General features: G+C 31.5%; 1 protein-coding gene across 1 annotated transcript; it reads left to right on the forward strand.

Moving 5' to 3' along the window:
• The first annotated feature begins 1,668 nt into the window (after positions 1–1,668).
• Positions 1,669–23,348, forward strand: LOC127728647 (monocarboxylate transporter 14-like). Its single transcript, XM_052236184.1, has 8 exons — positions 1,669–1,717; positions 6,923–7,121; positions 8,078–8,206; positions 14,485–14,601; positions 16,036–16,179; positions 18,286–18,553; positions 19,387–20,090; positions 21,157–23,348. The coding sequence occupies exons 2-8, from the start codon at positions 6,974–6,976 to the stop codon at positions 21,288–21,290; spliced, it is 1,644 nt and encodes a 547-aa protein (XP_052092144.1). The 5' UTR covers positions 1,669–1,717; positions 6,923–6,973; the 3' UTR covers positions 21,291–23,348.
• The last annotated feature ends 353 nt before the right edge of the window (positions 23,349–23,701 follow it).

Genomic DNA, 23,701 nt, shown 5'->3' on the forward strand with positions numbered 1-23,701 from the left:
ATATTTTAAAATGTGTCTTTCTATGTTGTGATGTTACACTATTGTTTCAGAAAAAGGGTGAAGGTTTGGTACCATTAAAACGTTTAAACCCGCTCCAATTGTTTGCACCTGTCCTAAGTCAGGAATCTGATGTTCAGTAGTTGTCGTTTGTTGATGTGGTTCATAAGTGTTTCTCGTTTTTTATATAGATTAGACCGTTGGTTTTCCCGTTTGAATGGTTTTATACTAGTAATTTTTGGGGCCCTTTATAGCTTGCTGTTCGGTGTGAGCCAAGGCTTCGTGTTAAAGACCGTACTTTGACCTATAATGGTTTACTTTTATAAATTTTGACTTGGATGGAGAGTTGTCTCATTGGCACTCATACCACATCTTCCTATATCTATGTGTTTTATATATGCTTCATATTAATCGTATGTAATTCAATATTATTGAATGACGAAACGAAATCATTGTTATATATATATGTTTGTTGACATCTGCTGAAATAAAATTTGTAAACCTTATGTTTTCTTTATTAAATAGTATTACATTGTACAAATAAATTACACTGAGATTCAACCAATAAAAGTATGATCAGAAACATATAATTTACTACACTGTCTTATAATTACAAGAATTGTAATTAAACTAAAAAAAAAAAAAAAGAACATGAAAACGTCAGTTATACACAAGCTGTTACTGCGGAGTTACTGGATATTTAGTTAATTACAATTTCATGTAATTACAGGTAGTTTTGTTCTCACTTGGGTGATTAAATAGGTGTCAACAGTACATGTGCCAGTTGTTAGTTTAAATTAAGGTGATTAAAAAGGTGTCAACGATACACGTGGCATGATGTCATATTTCCATTTCAATCAAATAAGATATGCATATGATAAATTATTTTGAGAGGGACACTATTACAAATAATAATACAGAAAAGACAAATAAGTGGTAGATTTTCATTATTAAATGAATGTATTCTTACTTTTCTTTTTATACATATCTTTTTAACGTAATTTATTTAATTAATTGTAAATCATAATTAATTTAAAATTAAGTATTGATAATCAATTTCCAATAAAGAAAACAACATCAAACATCACACTTATATTCTCCTAGTAGTCCGAGTTTGGTATAGGCCGAGTTTGTTATAGTCCGAATTTGTTATAGGCCGAGATATCAGGGATTCCTTGAAACTACCTTCTTCTCTGGATCTTTACACCCTTTATAGGGTAACCATGATTTCGTATGTCGAACCATAGATATATTAGCCATTATATCTATGGTCGAACAGTTCCACCACCAAAAAATAATGAAAATTAACAATCATAACACCACAACATTATATACACTATTTACATTATGAACTTTTAAAGTTTTTATGACTTTTTACATGGGAAGTTTACAGTTTTATGACATTTTACATGAGAAGTTTACAGATTTTAAGACTTTTTGTCTTTTTATCTCGGCAGTTTAGATTATTTTGGTCTGCTGATACTAAACTTTATAAAATTTACAGATTAATAAAGGCAACAGTAGTATACCGCTGTTCGAAATTCATAAATCGATTGAGAAATCATATTTTTACATGTACCGGCATAACAAGATATTATTTTAAAACGCAACACAGATTTAAGATGTAAATATCAACTTCCGTTTCCCAAAAAACTTATCACAAGGTCAGGATTTAGGTTGAGGGCAATGCATGACGTGAATGTCAAGTCGACTAATTACGGTACATGGTTTAATACTGTTTGCACAAAATGATTCTGAATATATTATGAATAGTTTATTTTTGAAAGACTGACAACATCAGTTGCAGATTATAGAAACTTTTTTCTTGACTATTTACCAGGTCAGGAATATTTGATTGGCAAATTTATCACTAATCACCTGTCAATGGACATCAATACTGTCTGCAGTCATGTGATTATGAGTACAACTCCACAGGTGAATGAAGCTCTTTGTTAATACTTGACTTTCATTATTAAAAGTCAATCATGGTCAATAGTACAGATGTTTCATCAAAAGAATTGTTGTACACATGCATTCTCAAGAGATGCAGCAGGCTTTGACAAACCGAAAGTTTTCGGAGGACTCAATAATGGTCATAAAATAGGTTGTAAGTTGCAAAATGATGCTCCTATCTCACACTAGCATTTTATAGCAAAAAAACTTGCATTATACGTCAATGGGTCTATACCAATATATGTCAATTGGTGGATTATACATCAATTGAGGTATAATCCACCAATTGGTGTTTATTCCTGACCTGTTTACTGGGGCTATAAAATAATTTATAGTCCAAATAATTATGACGTCTTGGAAGGCTATTTTAAATTTTTGCTTTGATGCCTTCCTGTCGATGTAAGGCGTCAAAGAAAAAAAATATAATAGCCTTTCAAGACGTCGCAATTATTTGGACTAGGACTATCCCAGCTAGATTTATGATATTGTATCCCTAATACATCTAATCGCTATTTATTCCATTCCGGATAAGTTCTAAAATTACACAACTTTTTCATCCAGTTGAAGCTATATGGGGCCCTGTTTAAACAATGCACCATGCATGATACTTTTTAATGAGATCTGTTTAAAACATCGTAAATACTTCAAACAAAATATTTTTTGACTATAATTTGAGTTTCGAAAAAAGTGAATCATAATCTATCAAAGTTTCGTATTGATCGCTTTCTAAGTTTTTCCCTCCCTCAGCTTGTTACTGATGACCTTTGTTGTTTACCTGTTCAAGGCCTGTTGACCCAAACAGGAAGTTGTCTAAATGACTGTTTTTTCCGGATTGGACTAAATAGCGATAAGGTGTATTTGTAGACATAATCTTCCAATAGGTACTTTTTCCCGGAAGAATTTGACGTCGAAAAAGCAAATATCTTCATGTCCCAATGTCTTATGACGTGTTTTCCTCGAATGACTCCCTGTCATTCACCAGGGGCGTAGCTACCTTCTTAATGAAGTGGAATCACAAACTAAAGGGCGAGGGGTCTGGGGCCGCCTAAGGCCCCCAGTAGGTCCAAATAAAACTTGGATATTTTTGTTGTGGTTTTTTGTTTAACTTCGAGTCGAATGAAGACTTAATATTGTCGTTTGCGTTTTTTGTACTGAAAGCTTTTAAAATCACAGAGATTTGTTCCATATGCTAGTATTTGTATTGAGCAAAGTAGATTTTAAAAAACAAACAATAAACATAAACACAATACTATATGTGGAGTTTCTGTAGTCTAAATAATTATGACGTCTTGGAAGGCTATTTTAAATTTTTGCTTTGACGCCTTCCTAAGGCGTCAAAGAAAAAAAAATATAATAGTCTTTCAAGACGTCATAATTATTTGGACTAGAGTTTCTGTAACATAAACATCATTGGATACCAAATACTTAGTGGACACATTCTCCAATATTTTGCTTAATATATGTATTAAGATGTTTAAAAATTTTGTGGGTAAACTCTACAAGAGAGAGATGGGAATTTCTAATTTTACGCAGTTAGGAATTTTCGAAGTTGAAATTAATGAACTTTTTCAGAGGGAATGGTACTCTTTTTCATGATCTGCGTTTGTTAATTAGCAATTAACAAATACATATGCGTTCGACCAGTTTTGTGGCAATATCGAGATGATAACAGTGAAGATACGTGTATTAAAAGTTTGGTGTATCTTTCGAACAAGAATCAGCAGTTTAGTGTCCGACTTGGACAGAAAATTCTTTTTAAAATTGAATGACCTAATAGTCCAGTAAAACGAGTTAGAATTAACAATTTATTTAAATGCTTTTACGATCAACCATTCGTATAGCCGGCCCATATAGAAACGACTTCGAATTATCGAATCTATATACAAGATTGTTTTTATTTTTGTAAAATAAATAAAAACGTAATACATGTACTTTTTTTTATAATAATAGCAGTTCCAACTTCTCATCTACTAGTATACAGAAACTATTGATTGACTGAATGGTTATTAATGTCCGGTGGCAAATATTACATGCACACAGGACGAGAATACGTTGACGTGATGTGAAAATGAACTATTTGTGTTGTCAAGACCTACATACTTAGTTCATTTTGAACTAGTTCACAGGGTAACAGTCATTATTCCAGAATCGATACGAGTTGAAGAGTCTTCGTTCTAGTAAGATGTGTGCTTTTGGCAAAGCGGAAAATAATAATTTTCAAGTTTTTTTGTTAACCCTAAAGGGATTATGTTTTTTTTTGCACTCAAAGCGAGTATACGTTATGGTGGTGGTACCGACAACTATGTGGCTGGTATTTTCTAAACAATGCCCGTAATATAAAAAGTTCCGCTACGTTTACACCATTTGTATGTATTTATCGTACACAAACATGTCTTACAGGATTAAAAATTCCGATGCATGTGTATTCTTCTTGCTTTTATTCTTTATGTAGTTTTTAAAATGCATACATAGAAAGACCAATTCCTATATGTAAACTTTGTCCTTAAATCTCTCTGTTTTTTTTTTTTTTTTTTTTTTTTTTTTGTAAAAACGACGTGGATGCACGTGCTGCCGTTCCTCCGGGTAGCTACGCCCCTGTTCACCAGTTTATTTATAAAATCAAAACCCCATGTTGATGAGCAAAGGAATGGAAACAAGTGTAATACATGTATAAAAAGCTTTCCCATCTACAGTGTTTTGATCATAAAATAATTGGCTATCAAAAACTATTTTAATGTTGTAACAAAAAACACCATTTTACATGCAAATTAACTGATATTTCTACTTGCTTAAATCTTATTTACAATTGTTCTTAAAACAAAAAAGGTCAACCAGTCACGCTACAGCGGAATCTCATTCTCAGTAGTTTAATAGATTGAAAAGTTATTACAGACAGACCAGGTGGTGTCTCTTAGTACACCAACTAATGAGATTAATATGTGATATATATTTAAAATACATTTATGACAGCTAACTTTGATTTTTTTTTTACATTTTGTTTTGTATTTTTCTTTTTGTATTTTTCTTTTTTTTATTTTTCATGATTTAAAAAAAAATCTGATTATATTTTACCATAAAAAATGCCATTTACAACACACATACACACATATAGTTCAACTGTCTGAACACATGTATTTCAATGGATTATAGTTCAAAAGATTAGCATTAACATAATATTTAACTAAATTTTCATATTGATATCAGAATTTACAGAATAAGAACTGCAGTTTTCAGGTTCTGTTAGCAGGGAATTGTTGGATGATGCTTATTTTACCTAAAAAATTTGAGGAAATGAATGTTTTAAAGGTACTATTGAAGACCTGATTAAAGAAAAAGCTGTAACCAAAAGCTGTGACATCATGACATAATTCAACATTAACCTGTATTCCTTATTGATGTCATAAATAAAACCCTACAGAAACGCATATCAACATCACAAACAAGGCATTATATGTCAGTGACTGTATATCATAAATAACTATATGGTCAATGCAATTCCACTGTACAAATTGTGTTCGCACAGTATTTCCAACAAGTATAGTTGCAGTATAAAGATGTATTCATATGCAGCATACATTTACATAGACATATTTCAGCATGTTCAGAGTAAATTACCAACAATCACAAGCATTCACTGTGCACCACTTATTGCGGACCTGTTTCTGTATTGTAATGAGTTACAATTTATGATAAAATCAGCAAAGACCCATCGAAACAACATCTGATACAAAAATTTAATAACACTTTTAGATATTTGGATGATATATTGGCTCTCAATAATGACGACTTCAGTATGTACACTAAAGAGATTTATCCTGCTGAACTGTCTTTAAATAAAGCTAATACTAACAATGAACGCTGCCCTTTCCTGGATCTTGATATCTATATCTTTAATGGGAAGCTTAATACCAAATTTTATGATAAAAGAGATGACTTTTCATTTCCCATTGTTAATTATTCATTTTTAGATGGTGACGTTCCCTTGTCACCATCTTATGGTGTTTATATATCTCAACTTGTTCGATTCACTCGTGTATGTAACAACAAATTTGATTTTAACGAAAGAAACCTCTGTATTACTGAAAAATTATTACACCAGGGTTTTCGATATCACAAACTAGTCAAAACATTTACTAAATTTTTATCATCGGTACAAGGACATCATTCTTCATTATTAATCAACATGCAGACATCTTATACGTTCAGGTATTTCACATCTACATTGGCTAGAGGTATAGGGGGAGGGTTGAGATCTCACAAAACATGTTTAACCCTGCCGCATTGTTGCACCTGTCCCAAGTCAGGAGCCTCTGGCCTTTGTTAGTCTTGTATGTTTTTTAATTTTAGTTCATTTATATGTTTTTGAGTTTAGTGTAATGTCCATTTTCATTGAACTAGTACACATTTTTGTTTAGGGGCCAGCTGAATCCCGGTGCTGGATTTTCTCGCTGTGTTGAAGACCCATTGATGGCCTTCGGCTGTTTTCTGCTCTTTGGTTGGGTTGTCTCTTTGACACATTCCCCATTTCCATTCTCAATTTTACTATGTAATTTACCTCTTAAAGTGACTGTATATATTAACTGAATGACCATGTGTGTACTGTATGTTTACATTCCACACAGCTGAAAAGATATCCATCAGCAAGATTGTTCTAAGGGCTCTTCTACTTGCTGAAACTAACAAATGTTAGACCATTTAAGAGAGAGAATGTAGTTGTAATAGCAGCTATGTACAATCTTTTTCTAGATGAATGAATTCATAAATGTAAAGCCAAACTCTTTAGTTGTACTCCAATAAAGTAATATTAACATCTTCCAGTGATAAGTTTATTGATAATGTGAGTTTATAAGTAAATGATATTCATTGAATATTCATACATTAAATAAGAAAGGCAGTACGTGCGTCAATCAAATTGCTGTTTTGGATTATGCTGTAAAGCAGGTGTGACATATATCTTTATTTTATATTACAGACAAGATAGTATAAAGATTACAGAAAGAAAAATATGTGATCTGATGAATGCATGGAAAAACAACCTAAGGACATTTTAGACATGGAATCTTCTTCCAAAACAGACATGAACGAGGTCACTAGGCATGATGAGAAAAATGGTCATTTCATTGAAAACCATGACGACATCCCTGAAACATTTCAACTCTATGACAAAGAAGGTTTAGTTTCATTTAAACGAATAATGTATATATGTCTTACTACTTGTTAACTGTTGGGATAGTAAATATTTCTTGTCATTTTATAGATATTTAGTTCCTTGTTAAAGTTTTATTCCAAGATAGTGGAATAATAATTCTTGAAGATAGTAAAATGATATAAAACTGATATTTAATTTGTTTTTGTATAATAATCAATGATATGATTACTGTTGTTTTTTTCCAATAGGGGTAAATTTATTTTATCCCAATTATTAATAATCTCAGATTTTCCAACTTTTTCCACATGGAGTTTTTAATACTCAACTCTTTTTACAGTCCAAAAAGTTTCTAAACTTTCACTGGTTTGTCTGTCCAGTTGATGTGTTCATATTTAACATTATTTGAATGGAAATTTATGTATCAACAACATACTAATTTTCAAGAAAAATCTATGGACTTCAGAAATTGGAGATTTGATGATTTTAAGACAAATTTACACATGTTTTAGCCGATTTTTTTGTGCTCTCTATTCAAATGTTCACCTATTTTGAAAGAAAATCAGAAAAGAAAAGAGATAAATGTATTATTTTTTCGATTGTCAGTTATATAGTTCATAAAGCCATAGGTGTATCCAAAGTTTTACCAAAATCTGCGACATAGCCCATTTACTGTACCTTGACCTTAATGTCTGTCTATAATTTAGTGGTAGATTCAGGGAAGGGGGGGGGGGGGCGTGGGGGAGTAAGCCACCCTTTTTTGATTACCTGGTAGATATATCAGGACTCCTGGATCTGCCCCTGGACTTTTTAACTGACATTGGACTAAAAAGAAACTGTGCAGGAATGACTTTTTGTTCATTCCAGAACAGGAATATATTCAGGATGACACATATCTTAATTCACTTCATTATTGATAGATAAAGCAGAAACTTTCTGCGAAAAATGGTGTGTTATTAGTACACATTTCTTTTATTTCAGAAGAATCAGATATAAATGATGATGACCCAGAATGCAATGTGGTTATTGAAAGTACACATGTGACAGTTCCAGATGGAGGCTATGGATGGGTGGTTGTATACAGTAGCTATATGGTGCATTTTATAATTGGTAATTCTGTGTTGGATACTTTGTACTAATTTGTGTGTACTTATTGATGGACTTCTGTTTAATAAGTTCATGTTTTTTCATAGCTCCCATAAAATTTCTTGATAGTATTTGTAAACTTTAAAAATCTGTATGCTGTAAATAAAAGTAAAAATATATATCAAAGAATGGTATTCATAGTAATGTGATAGATGCTCATAAGGCAAGATAAAAGTATATTATACAAAGGAAAATCCTAAGATCAAGTTAATGTAATGGAATTTGTCCTACAAAATTCGATTTTTATGCACCCTAAAAGATCTTGTAGAGACATAATTAAAAATTCCATACAAGTTGCTTTCTTTAAAAAAAGAAATGCAATTGTAAACCCAAATGCTTGTTTGGCATTAAATATTAGATAATTGTTTTTTTTAGATAAGAGTTAGTTTCTAGGCTTATGTTCAAATACAAATGTGAAGAAATTTAATCAATTAATGATTATTTGTGCTTAAAAAAAGAAATGCAATTAAAATTAAAAAATAATCTATTTTATTATTGTGTCACATATTGATTGACATACATATTATACAATAACATTAAAACATACATAGAACAATCAATACCCAGCCATATCAATTTGGCTTATGAGACACATTGCACAAAATATATACAAATATAAAAATCCAACAATACTTTGAAATACTATAAATATTTAAAACTAATAACTATGATTTAAGAGTATTTTCAACATGATGAATAAAACGAAAGAAAAATATATAAAAAATTTTCGTAAAAAAAAAAATATTTACTTTACATTTATCTAAAACTTCATACACATGATACATATGTGAAAATATTTACGTAAAGATATCTAGAAAAAAAACTAATATGCATAATGTAAATAAACAGAATAAATCAAAATGATTATTCACGGTTAAATATTTAAGTAAACAATATTAACGTCGCATAAAAACGGTTAAAAATTTATGTAAACAATTTACGTCGCATAAAAAACTTATAAATACTTTTACATAAAAATGGCTGAATCTCGGAGCAATTCATGATTTGTATAAATTTTAAATCATCATTCAAATTTTCGAAACTATTAATATTTTGTGAACATTCTGAGTAAAGGTCAAATCTTAAATCATTATATAGACAACAGTTCAATAAAAAATGTTTCTCAGTTTCAACACTATTGTCAGAACAATAAATACATAAACGATCTTCAAAAGGTATTGGCGGCTTGGTGTATCTTCCAGTCTCGATGGCTAACGGGAGTGAGCCTGCACGAAACAGGGCCATTACACGTCGGTACGACCGTGGAATAATTTTTGAAACATACGGTTCCACGGAACAGTTACTTTTGTATTGCCTGTATGTTCTAAGTTTATTTCCATTATCTTTTCCGTGATCGTTAAAGAGTTCTCTTTGCCATTCTGTATTATTTATGGTGTTAACTTGTTCAATGATTTTTTTCATGGCTACTTTTGTACTAATTGTCACATCACTAACAATGTTCCTAATTTGCAATAAGTTGACCGTCTTCTTCACCTCCGTATTCCAGCCTTTCCGTCGACGTGATATCCAACTCCAAATTTTGTATACAGTTCTACTCTGATCCATTCGTGTTAGTTTACACAGAAGCCGTGTGCAAGAAACACGTTGTTTATTCAAACAGGATGTCCATCCTAGGTCGCCCATTGTAGAAATATTAGACGTATTTCTACCCACAGATAAAAAGTACTTACAAGCTTTGTTTTGAACAGAATTAATTACGCTAAACGATTTGGTTCCCCAAATTCCACTTCCGTACATTAAAATAGGCTCCACCATTGAGTTGTACAATTTTGTATAAACTTTATATGACATACCACCGGATGAAATAAAACGTCCAAAAACAGCCCCCAAAGCTCGGCTTGCTGATTTTGCTAGCTCCTTGGTATTTTTTGTAAATGTAAGATTTCGTCAAGCCAAATCCCAAGATATTTGTAAGAATCCGTTATGGTTAAATCATAATTACTACATGTAAAATTAAAGTCCAAAATATCAAACGATTGCGGTCTAAAGTGAACAACTTTGGTCTTTTCTGGGTTTATGGACAACTTCCAAGATGAGCACCAGTCTGTAAGGACATTAAGCATACACTGTAAACTCTGTTCGTCCGGCGCGATTAATGCAATGTCATCAGCATAAAGCAAAATGCTTAATGTTCTTTCACTTAAAGACACTCCACAGTCAAGGCTGTTAATACGGTCGGCTAAGTCATTTATATATACAGAGAATAACGTAGGCGAGAGAATACATCCCTGTTTAACTCCAGATGACACATCAAACCACAGTGTTAACATATTATTCACTCGAACCGTGCACTGAACATCTTCATATAATGATTTGATTGCATTTAAAAATTGACCACGAATTCCCATAACTTGAAGCTTGTACCATAGTAAATCCCGCTTTACAGTATCGAACGCTTTTTTCATATCCACGAAACATACGTATGTTGATTTCTGGCTGATTTTTCTATCATTTAAAACTGAATACAATGCGAAAATGTGTTCTTCACAGCTGCGGCCATGCCGAAATCCGTTTTGCTCATCGCAGAGAGAGTCATTTTCTTCAAGCCATTTGCTAAGACGATTATTTAGTACCGAACAGTATATTTTACACGTTACGGATATTAAAGTACAATACATGAAACTTAATAGCTGTTTTTATTGGAATTTGAGATATGTTCATGGTTATTTGAACAATGGCTTGATATTGTTCATTATTAAGATCCTTACACCTGCTCTGCAAGGTTTTTTGTGATGCTTAGGGTAGTAAGCATTGGTAATTTTAAGTGGTGTGCTTTGTGCTCTCAAAAGTTTTAGATGACAAACCTCTTTTGTTAAAAACACAAACTTTTTAAAACCTTTAACTCGATTTGAAGATATTTTTTTGAATGTCCCTTTTTATTTTGATGTTTTCTTATATTTTAAATTGTGGGTCATGAAAAAAGGCCTTCAAGTTTAATTGTAAATATATATAATTTGAATTGCACTGTATTCTCTTCACCTTGATGACCAAAACTAATTCATTAAGAAAGCTATTTACAGCCTAGACAAAACAGCTTACACCTTAACTTGTACTTATAAATAAACAAACTAAATTGAAAACAACAAAACAACTAACATAATCAAACCTGAAATTATCACTGAATACCCATTTCTAAACATAAGTTTGTTTAAAGGCCACATTTATGAACTGTTGTAAGGTGTTCCTTTTTTTATTTGAACACGTTTTTTCATTAACTTTTAAAGGGTGTCTTTTACATGGTAAAGTTACACTACTGTCTTATGGTATGTATGTAAATTCTTTTAAAACAGGTGTATTCATAAGCACATGTCCCAAGTCAGAAGAATGTTGTTTAGTGGGTTTTTTTTGGTGCAGTTCATATTTGCTTTTTGTTTCTGGTTTGAAGTTAAATTAGATTTGATTTTTCCTGTTTGAATTGTTTTATAACAGTGTCTTGGGGCCCCTAGTAGGATGCAGTTCAATGTGAGCCAAGCATTTGTGTTGAAGGCTGTATTATAACCTATAATTGCTTACTTTGACTACACTGTGTCTTGATGGAGAGTTGTCTCATTGGTATTCCTACCACATTTAAAACAGACATTCCCTCTGACATTTGACAATTCCATTAGAATAATCTAAATATTGAAATGGAACTGAAGTTGCCTTGTAGGTTTCTTATATTGACCTATCCTTTTTCTCTCGTGCTGGATAGTTTTATACTAGTCATTTGGGGGCACGGTATAGCCTATAGCCTACTGATCACTGAGATGGCTTGTATTGAAAGAAAAATGTAACCTGTAAAATTTGGCTTAATTGTACCACATTGTGTCTTGAAAGGGAGTTGTGTCATTGACATTCATACCACATCTTCTGATTTTTATATTGAAGCAGTTTTGAATGAAAAAAATCATTGATTTCCAATATTGAATTTTTTTTTTAACTCAATATTAAATTAGTCGATACTAAAGAAACTAATTCCTCAATTATATATGTCATACAATGTCATGTTTCCTGCTGCTTCTATGTTTAAGTGAAAGAAATCGTAAATGCAAACAACAAAGCAATTTAATACCAATAATATTTTATTTTAAACAAACATGGCAAGATCATTTTAGACAAAATACAAAAGCTCAGGCACTACAAAATAATAAAGTTTCATATAACTTTTCGAAATTAAGAATCTCTTTCAAACATTCAGACACATACAATGTATCAATTTATATGCAAATTTTACTTGAACAAATTTTTGATTTTGAAACTTGTAGTTAATTGGGAAAGTGTTTAAGTAAGAAATTGGCTAAGATATTGAATTTTTTAACTGGTTATGAAATCCTTTTCTCTGACAGATTAATCATAATTAAGCAATAAACTTGTGTTCTAATAATCTTAAACTCTAGAGTCCATGGTATTACTATAATGTGCACTATAAAGTACAAATTATTAACACTCGTCAATAAAAGTAAGGTTCAATTATATATTTACACTTATGATAAAATAGTATACATGTTTTAAGCAATAATGATTTTAAAGTAGATTGCCAAAAAGAATTGAAGTTTTCAGGCTCCTTAAAAAGTTTATGAAATCTAAGCTTTAGATATAAATATGTACAAAACCATATTGAATTTTCAATGTAGCCATTATGTCAATATATGGTAACAACAGGCGTCGCTCTATATAATTAAGATTCTCTCAGTATCAATTATGAATAATTTTATACTCACTTACTGTCTTGTAATCTAATTAATAAGTACAACAACCGATTTGTTTTTGCAATGTGATTTTAACATCACAAAGAAACACTTACAACCCATACACCGTAGCTGTTATATAAGACATCAGAGAAAGTTTAGTTTACACAGTTATGAGAACAGTTGACCAGGAGCTTTTAATCAATTATATATATATAGATAACGCGTTTACATCGGTTTACAACATTATCACAATGGTCACACAAAGCTCTGCTACTTGTGGTCAACATTATAAAAATATAACATAAATAAAACAAACTTCAAAATTTCCTAAAAACTATTTTACATGCATAAAACCTAAGTATCAATTATCCTGTCATCTTTCAAAATCTCCTTGCACTATTTTACATTTTCGTATTTAATATATTGAAACCGAAAATTCATCATCTGATCGTTTTCAAGAAATAATAATTTTTTTTTTTTTTTTGACGAACATTTTGAAGAGCCTTAATTACTACAGGTTAGATAATCTGTTCCCTGGCCCAGATAACTATAAATAGAAATTATATTTTCTTATCTCTGCCTGCATCTATCATCACTCGGTGTCTATAAATAGACATTTGATATCTTATCGCTGACCCTGTTAAGTCTGCTGAAAGTGCATGCATGACTAATTTTAAGGTTATCTATCGTAATTAAAGCGGCACATTTAATTCGTTATTTCATTGCTTGAAGTATTATTTCTTTCATCTGCATGGTCAAATGTATTTTTTTTTTAAATATATTTTAGATTTAGATTTCAGTTTTAGTTTTTTTTTCATATTCAATATCTATTTATTCACATTCTAATAACGAAAAAGGATCCAGATACACCTATAACAATCTGATTTGTTATTTTAATCAAGGAGGTTATATGACCTCCTTGTTTTTTAAAAAGGAAATAATGTTGCAATATTTAAACAAAGAAAATAAGTGTATTTCAATTTGCAATGTACTTTCATAATTAATTTAAATGTTATTTTTAATGAACTATATTTTTTTACATCCATTCAAGGACGTATAATAGATTGTATAACATCCAGTGTTCCGAAAGACTATGGACATCGTCCAATATATACTACGTAAACCCTCAGGGGTTTACGCAAAAAATGGTATGAACATGAACCTGTTGCAATATATATAGTGTTCATAAAATATGACAATAGATTTTTTATGGGTTGTTGCCATGGGTACAGGAATGAAACCAATAATTTGAATATATGTCATGAAAATATTATTTGAATGCTATATATTACAGAAAATATGTTATCGAATGCAAATTTTGTAAGTTTTATTTTAGTAAAAAGCTAATAAATAACACAATTTTTTTTTTTTTTTGCTCATGACATAACAAAAATCAACTTGTAGACAGTTGTATAATTGGCAAATAACATCACATCTATTCCAAAATCCAGTTTTGTTAGCTAGGATATCATATCATGTTTTTTTTAATTCATAACATTATGTAGGCCAATAGTAATCTTTTATCTAAATTAGTTGAAACTTTCATTGCAGGTGGAGTAGAAAGGTCAGCTGGTCTGTTTTACCTACAGTTTTTGGAGAGATATAATGAGTCAGCAGCACTAACAGCTTGGCTTTGTGGTGTTGGTGCTGGAGTCAGATTAATGTTAGGTAATTATAGTAAATCTTTAGTTGATTCTTTAGCTTTAGAAGCGATCTGACCAGGATGCTATTAAATGACACTTTATACTAAAGCAACACAATCTAGATGACATCTGGCCTTGCAGTCATAAAACTTTTGTGCATGATTATCGAGACCTACAGCCCTTTTTAGCAAAAGCAATAAATGTAAATGTACACAATATGATGGGTGCCACATTTGCTGCAACTTATATAAAGTTTTCTTTTGGAATGCTGTATGCTAGATATTCTTACTGGAGGTGTGATGAGATAATTGAAGCTGTAAAATTTCTCCTTGAAAACATCTATATACCTCTCAGGAATAAAATTTATCGACAGGTTGTAGAAATTCCCATGGGTATTAATTGCGCCCCTTTAATTGTAGACTTGTTTCTGTATTGTTATGAATCACAGTTTATGACAAAAATCAGTGAGGATACATCTAAATTTCTTTTAAATGATAAATCCAGCAACACCTATTGTTACCTTGATGATAGTTTTTTGTTCAATAATCAATAATTCTCTAAATATTCTGTTGAAATTTACCCAAGGGAACTTACTTTAAATAAATCTTATATACACAGCAGTAACTGTCCTTTCTTATTTTTAGATATTTCAGTTTCACAATGGAAACTCTATATTAAATTTACAACAAAAGGGATGATTTTTTGTTCCCTGTTATTTCCCATGAAATAAACATTGACTTTGCATTCCAACAGGAGAAAAAAATTGTCTAGGCAATATGTCTAACAGCTATAACCATTTAAATGGAATTAATGAAATTACCAATCGTCTCTTTATTACATGTCTAGATGTATGTTTTAGAGTGTGAGTCATGTACTTTTATTAGTTTAATTAGAGTTACAGGTACATGCACTTTATTTTGTAACAGAAAGGAATGGCATATTTTTTAACAATAGGAAAAAAAATTTTTTTGGAGCAGTTTAGGTTAGAGGAAATGATCTATATATTTATTCCTTACGTTGAAACTTTTTTCTGTCACATATTACTAAAAAAATGCTAAGAAAATGTAGTTAGAATTGTGGATAGAAATGGGAAATGTGTCAAAGAGACAACAACCCGACCAAAGAGCAGAAAACAGCCCAAGACCACCAATGGGTCTTCAACGCAGCAAGAGATCCCGCACCCAAAGGCGGGTTTCAGCTGGCCCCTTAACAAAAATGTATACTAGTTCAGCAAAATTGACACCACTCTAAACTCTGAAACAGACAAATGAACCAAAATTTAAAAAACACACAAGACTAACAAAGGCTAGAGGTTCCTGACTTGGTAGTCAAAACCAATTATATTTATAATTTTAGATTAAAAAACAAATACCGGTATTTGAAAACTGTTTTTTTACTATCTTGAAATGAATTAATATATATTGACTGTATGAATTACTTGAACTGTTCTTTTTTTCAGGTCCATTGACTGGTGCAGTTGCTAATCGATTTTCATGTAGAGCTGCAATGGTATGGGGAGGAATAATTACATGTATCTCCATGATAATATCAGGGTTTGCTCCAAATATTGCTTTCCTGTTTATCAGCTTTGGATTTTTAAGTGGTAAGATTTTGTTACCTACTATAAAGTGCACTTTTCACTGGTGCTGCAATTGCCATTTCAAAGTTATACTCCTTGATCTATTTCAAAATTGATAATGATATATAAGGGTATTACGAAAAAAATTTACAGGAAAGATGAATGGTTGAATCTCTTCTAGTAGACCCAAATGGTTGACTGGAGTATAGAAATATGGTCATCACTTGATTTCTCCCACCCGACAGAGTTACACCGTTGCTAAATTAGTGCATATTTTTGGCTATGTGGGATATATAGATATGCAACTATGTGTAAAGGGATGGGAACGTTAAATCTGATGCCCTTTAAAGGCTGATGAGTGCCACACTCTATGGAAGCTAAAGAAACCTTGCAACAACTGACGGGTCTGTATATGACCTGTTGCAATGCAAAATTTCTACTGCTATCCAACATACTCTCATTTTAAGTAGGTAGTCCAAATTTCCAGGCCAACTTTAATAATTGATGAGCTTAACTATTCTATTAGTTGTTAATTTGTTCTTGACCTAAATACACATGAAATATTTGCAACTTGACAAGCAACAATAAATCACTATACAAATCCAAAATTTTAGTTGATGCGTGATAACTGAGTAATTTACCTGACAACAATGATGACACATAATATTCAATCAAGTCCTATGCAAAATCTCAAAAACTAAACCTAGTCAATGTAAACTGATATACTGTGTGGAGTATGCCAAATGGGTTTAAAAATGGTTGCATTTTGGGGACTTATCAGCGAAATTTAGGTAGCTGAACTGAACACAAAATATGAGTTAGCCACTTTCATATAATTAAGAAAAAATTGAATTTTAAGCAATCTTTTTGACTAGACTTTTTTCCTTACCTAGACAGCAGATTATAATTTTCCACATTTGCATGACATGAAGCATTACGTTTGCACACAATTTACCTGTTAAAAAGGTCACTAGGTTTGCGCGAATCATTTAAATTTGTTAATAAATAAATAATTTAAAATCGTCAATTGAAATGGAAATGTGGTTAACACACAACAAGGATTTGGGATTGCAATTTCTGCCAGCGGAGAAAGATGAGATGATATAATGCCAGACACTCCTGAAATTGAAAGCCTCAAACTATTTTCCAAGTACTTAGTTGAAAATAACGTCACCAGTGTGTCTATAGTATTGCCAAGAATACTGACAGCCTTGCCAAATGAAAACACAAAACCTATTCCAACAATGGACCAGAGTCTTTTTACAGCAAGGACTGAATTCGAGAGTAATGTGTTTTATTGCAGAATATAGTTTATATACTTAGAAGGTTCCTTTTCAGGAAATACATACTGTATTGTATTCAAGACTTTACTTGTGCATACATGTAATGCTGTTTAATTTTTAATGAATAAAGACTTCTCTGATTATATAATTTATTAATATCAATTATTTTTTTTCAAATTCCATAAAGTTCAGATCATTCCCAGGATAAAAACTCAGGTAAATTAGTGCAACCGTAATACAGTTTGTTCGTCAAATAAAGGTTATATTATAATGTTTCTGTTATATTTTACCTGTAAATTGGAGCAACAGCAGTATTTATTTATGGTGCAAATGAAATACAACCCTGTGGCGCATATGAAATATTGCATTTTTCAAAAATTGGTGCAAATGCAATGGGTGCCATATGTTCGCGGAAATGTAATAAAACCTGTCAAAATTCAAATTCCCGCAAATGTAGGTCGCCCACCACAGGAACATCTTCCTGGTCATAAAAAAAATCACATCAGGTGTAATTACTGAACCAGCAAGCCCTAATTAAATACTTTATCCCTAGAATAGTATTGCAATCAAGATTAATTGGTTGTCTGACAGCTAAGATTTACCTGTTCAGTTTAAAGATAAGGACCAGATATCCATCAATTATTTTGAAGTTTTATGTTGAGCCCATGAATTTGGTAAACTAGATAGATTAATAAATGATGTAAAAGTAATATGAAATTGTATTTTAAGATTAATTTCACATAAAAAGAAAGAGTTTGTGTTTGTACTGCATGCTGTAATTTTCAGAACTGAATACAGAATGATGTTGAGAATCTGTCATAATACCAGGTTTTATTTTTTTTTACAGGTATTGGAAGATCCTTAGCATATTGTCCAGCTGTTGTGATTGTTGGGTTGTACTTTCATAAAAAGCGTGGAAAGGCTGTTGGTGTAGCGACATCTGGTGTAGGTTTTGGTACCTTCGTTATCCCACCAGTAATTAAACTTCTGTTTGATTATTATGGATTTACAGGAGCTTTTATTTTGATTGGTGGAATAACACTCAACTTAACAATTTATGGAATTCTGATGAGACCATTGTCAGTTCACAGGAAAATAGAGGCAATTCAGAAAAGGTATTTCTCATATATCTTATAACATTTATTGAATGCCGTAGTTTTTGAAAGTCTTTGGGTTCAGAACTCACAGAATTTATAATTAACTATTTAATCAAATATTCAGTGCTCACACAATTTATAGTTTAATGGTGAAAGTTGCTTTGTATTCTCAGTCTGACAGGGACCAATTTTTGGTTTTTGAGAGAAATGCATGTTCATTCACAATGCTGTAATATGTCTTTGCTACAATATTGCTGTTTTTTCTTCAGTTTCCTCTCATTTGTTTTGAACTGTTTGCTATGAATCCAATATTTATACATTTTTGCCTGTTTTCAGTATAAAATAATGCAAATCTTACTGGATATATGTTTTATGCATGTTAGATAGTTGAACTATCTTGATATTAACACTTTTGCAGATTAAATGAAAAAACTAAAATAAAAATGAATGGCCTTTTATAACTACCAGTAACTATAGAGTAAGGGTTTTGCTCATTGTTGAAGGTTGTACAGTGACCTTAAGTTGTTCACTTCCTCTTTATTTTGGTTTCTAATGAATATTTGCAATCATACCACAGATCACATCCTTTTTTATAGCAATAAAACAATTCAAATTATAAAAGCCGTCTAAATTTTTGTATCAGAAACATGCATTTTCTGTTTCTTTACCTTGGTTTTGCATATTTTAGAATTTTCGGGGTATGTTTAGGTCATTATATGTTACAAACACCAGCTTAAGCATATTTGACTACACAGGGTTATGTACTAAATTTAAAAATCACAATTAGGGCGATTCAGGTGTAGAGAAATATGAAATTAACGTTTTTTATGACATGCATGCTTTATTTGCAGGAAAGTTGAAGTGTTGATGGTTACAGATGTAGAAGTTACAATACTTCCCAAGTCTGAAAGATTAGATGATAACCTATACGATAGCATAGACTTTACTATACCAGTGCTCCAGGAAAATGAAAGAAGCAAGAAAAATAATTCATTTAGTAATTTAAAAAAAAGGATCTCCTCGGTTGTGTCATTTACAAAATCAAAGCAAAGTAAACCCAAAGAAAGAGCAAAGAAGAAACTCTTTGAATTTTCTCTACTGAAAGATTTAAGATTCGCATGCTTTTGTTTTGCCATTTTGCTTTTCACATTGGCATTCCAGTCTGCGTTTGTCTTTTTGCCAGCATATGTAAAACAGATAGGAGGAGGTGACACTAAGGCAGCTTTCTCTGTTGTTATAGCAGGAGTATTTGATGGAATAGGGAGAATATTAGCTGGATTTATTTTAGACATGAAGAAAATAAAACCATACAGAATTTACATTTACAATAGTATCATGTTTGTTATTGGTGGTGTGTCTTTTGTGATTCCAAATTTAACTGATTATGTAGCAATTGCTATTGCATGTGGAGTTTATGGGATTTTAGTTGGATCTTATATATCACAGAAATCTGTTGTTATAGTAGATTTACTTGGACCAGAAAAATTAACTTATTCGTTTGGAATCATGATTCTTTTCCAAGGTATAGGAATGTTGATTGGACCAACAATTGGAGGTGAGTGTCAGTTTATTGTCATAAATATTAATACAAAATATTTATTTTAGTTTGGGGTATATATTAATACAAAAACATAAGCTCTGAAGAGCTTTTTACCGAATATATATAACATAAAACAAAATAGCAAGTAGAAAAAAGATTAATACATACAATTTAAGGGAGATAAATCATGAAAATGTTTGCAGAAATTTGTGGCAGGAAATTTTTAAACTAAAAAACCAATAACAGAGATAGACAATATTTCCATGTTCATATAATGTTTCTTTTCATCCTATTTACCATTTGAAAATCAATAAAAATCCAAGCTACACTATTTTTATGGGGAGCGTAATATAAAAAAAAGGCAAAGCCTCAATGTTGAAAAGCAATTAAAAAAAAAAGAACAGATTATCAATAATTGGAAGAAGAGACATTTAACCATGCAAGGCAAAAAATATGCATATTCTTATTTGCCATGACAATACCTTTCCAGTACTAGAATGTGTTCTTTGTACCTTTCTTTTTCTTGAGGGATGTCTATATAGGATAAAGAGGAGAGGAGACATACATTTTAGTTCACTAAAATATATATATCATAGATTAAAAACCCTTGCATATGACCTTTAAGCTGAGTTTTAACATTTTAAAATGAAGACTTACAGACAACGAAGTTTATAGTTTTGAATGACTAAAGAATCCATATATTTTATATTTGATAATCTATCAGTGATATGGCTAAGGGGGTAAGTTATTTTTATACTGAAATATCAGTGCAAGTAACGTGAACCTTAGCCACACATGGCTAACCCTCTTTAGTCATGTAAGTTAATTTTCATCATACATTTCATATCGATTTTCCAGAATTCAAAATAATTCCAGATTCAAATAGTTCCTTGTTTCTAGACTCACTCAATTAGACTAGAGAATATTAGGTCAACAAACAAGTCTTACAATAATAATGTTAAACATGTATATGGCAATTGTCAAATATTTGAAAGAAAATATTGCTCTATGAAGCATTTATCATTTTTAAATTGTTACACCTTTTTAGTCATATTGTTTATAATTTTACTTTCTTTTACAGGCTTTCTTAAAGATATAAATGGAAAATATGACTATTCGTTTTATTTTGGAGGAGGTTCCATGTTATTTGGTGCTATTATCTTACTGCTTTCAAATGTGATTCATTTCATGAAAGAGAAAAGGGAAGAACCATAGACAGTTATTGGACAATTTAAATGACATTAATACAGTCATCTTTCAGAGCTACAAAAGAAATATCAAAAATATATTTTTATCTTATGGTTAGTGATTGAATGTGTGGTTACAAATATAAATAGACTAATTTTAAAGTATAAATCGAAATTTATATAAAAAATTCCATTAAATGGATTCAAAATCGTAAAATATCAGACCTACAAACAAGTTTTTGTCGAGCCTGCGACTTTTGTCGCAGAAAGCTCGACATAGGGATAGTGATCCGGTGGCAGCGGTGACGGCGTTAGCTAACTTCTTAAAAGCTTTGTATTTTAGAAGATGGAAGATCTGGATGCTTCATACTTTGTATATGGATGCCTCATGTTACGAAGTTTCTGTCAGTCACATGTCCAATGTCCTTGACCTCATTTTCATGGTTCAGTGACTACTTGAAAAAAAAAAGAAGATTTTTTGTAATGTTAAATTCTCTCTTATTATAAGTAATAGGATAACTATATTTGGTATGTGTGTACCTTGCAAGGTCCTCATGCCCGTCAGACAGTTTTCACTTGACCTCGACCTCATTTCATGGATCAGTGAACAAGGTTAAGTTTTGGTGGTCAAGTCCATATCTCAGATACTATAAGCAATAGGTCTAGTATATTCAGTGTATGGAAGGACTGTAAGGTGTACATGTCCAACTGGCAGGTGTCATCTGACCTTGACCTCATTTTCTTGGTTCAGTGGTTATAGTAAGGTTTTTGTGTTTTGGTCTGTTTTTCTTATACTGTATGCAATAGGTTTACTATATTTGGTGTATGGAATGATTGTAAGGTGTACATGTCTAGCTGGCAGGTGTCATCTGACCTTGACCTCATTTTCATGGTTCAGTGGTCAAAGTTAAGTTTTTGAGTTTTGGTCTTTTTTTCTAATACTATATGCAATAGTTCAACTATATTTTGTGTATGGAAATATTTTATGATCTATATGTCAGTCACACAGGTTTTATTTGACCTTGACCTCATTTTTTAACAGTTCATTGCTCAGTGTTAAGTTTTTGTGTTTTGGTAGGTTTTTCTTAAACTATAAGCAATAGGTCAACTATATTTGTTGTATGGAAGAATTGTTAGCTGTACATGCCTGCCTAGCATGGTTCATCTGACCTTGACCTCATTTTCATGGTTCATTGGTCAATGTTTAGTTTACTTGGTTAATGTTAAGTTTATGTGACAGTTGTAATAAAGCTTTATATTTAGGACTATCAACATAATATCAATGATTAGTAAAGAAGGCGAGACATTTCAGCATGTGCACTCTTGTTTTTTAATGTCTGATAAAATTTTAAGCAACTTGTTTTTTCATGCTTCTTATCCTTTGAATATTTTTTACTTTTCATCAAGGAATTATTTTCAACATATAAGCATTCTACATGAACAATTTGTTTTAATGCTTCTTATCAATTGAGACCTACCAATTTCATGCCACACTTCCTACAAATGAACTAACTCATCTCTCATATTGCACAATCTGTTATTCAAGCTTCTGACTTTTATTATGTCTCCCTTTCAACAAAACTGACAACAAATCCTTTTTATACGACCGCAAAAAAATTTTGTGGTCGTATATTGGTATGACGTTGACGTCGTCGTCGTCCGAAGACACATTGGTTTTCGCACTCTAACTTTAGTTTAAGTGAATGGATCTTTATGAAATTTTACCATAAGGTTCAATACCACAAAAGGAAGGTTGGGATTGATTTTGGGGGTTATGGTACCAACAGTTAAGGAATTAGGGGCCAAAAAGGGGCCAAAAATAAGCATTTTTGTAACTTCCAGACATAACTTGTGTGTTAGTTTATGGATCTCTCTGACATTGTACCACAGGGTTCCATATCATAAAGGGAATGCTGGGATTGATTTTGGGGGTAATTTCCTCAAAATTTTGGGAATTAGGGGCCAAAAAAGGGGAAAAAATAAGCATTTTTCTAGTTTCATGACAATAACTTGGGTGTAAGTGTATAGATCTTTCTGAAATTGTACTACAAGGTTCCATATTTTAAAGGAAAAGCTTGAATTGAGTAAGGAGGTTATTGCCCAAAACGTTTAGGAATTAGGGGCCAAAAACTTGGCAAAAAGGGTCCAAAAATAAGCATTTTTCTAGTTTCCAGACAATAACTTGTGTTCAAGAATATGGATCTCATTGAAATTGAACTGCAAGGTACCATTCCACAAAGGGAAGGCTGGGATTGATTTTGGGGGTAATTGCCTCAAAATTTTAGGAATTAGGGGCCAAAAAGGGGCAAAAATCAAGCATTTTTCTAGTTTCAGGACAATAACTTGTGTGTAAGTGTTTGGATCTGTATTAAATTGTACTACAAGGTTCCATATCACAAAGGGAATGCTGGGATTGATTTTGGGGGTAATTGCCTCAAA

This window comes from Mytilus californianus, unplaced genomic scaffold (assembly GCF_021869535.1).
Source record: "Mytilus californianus isolate M0D057914Y unplaced genomic scaffold, xbMytCali1.0.p SCAF_2, whole genome shotgun sequence".
Lineage (NCBI taxonomy): Eukaryota > Metazoa > Mollusca > Bivalvia > Mytilida > Mytilidae > Mytilus > Mytilus californianus.

Coding starts and splice junctions, on each gene's coding strand:
- LOC127728647 (XM_052236184.1), top strand. CDS start 6,974: ATGGAAAAACAACCTAAGGACATTTTAGACATGGAATCTTCTTCCAAA. Junction 14,602..16,035: donor TGGAGTCAGATTAATGTTAG/GTAATTATAGTA, acceptor TCTTTTTTTCAG/GTCCATTGACTGGTGCAGTT. Junction 16,180..18,285: donor CAGCTTTGGATTTTTAAGTG/GTAAGATTTTGT, acceptor TTTTTTTTACAG/GTATTGGAAGATCCTTAGCA.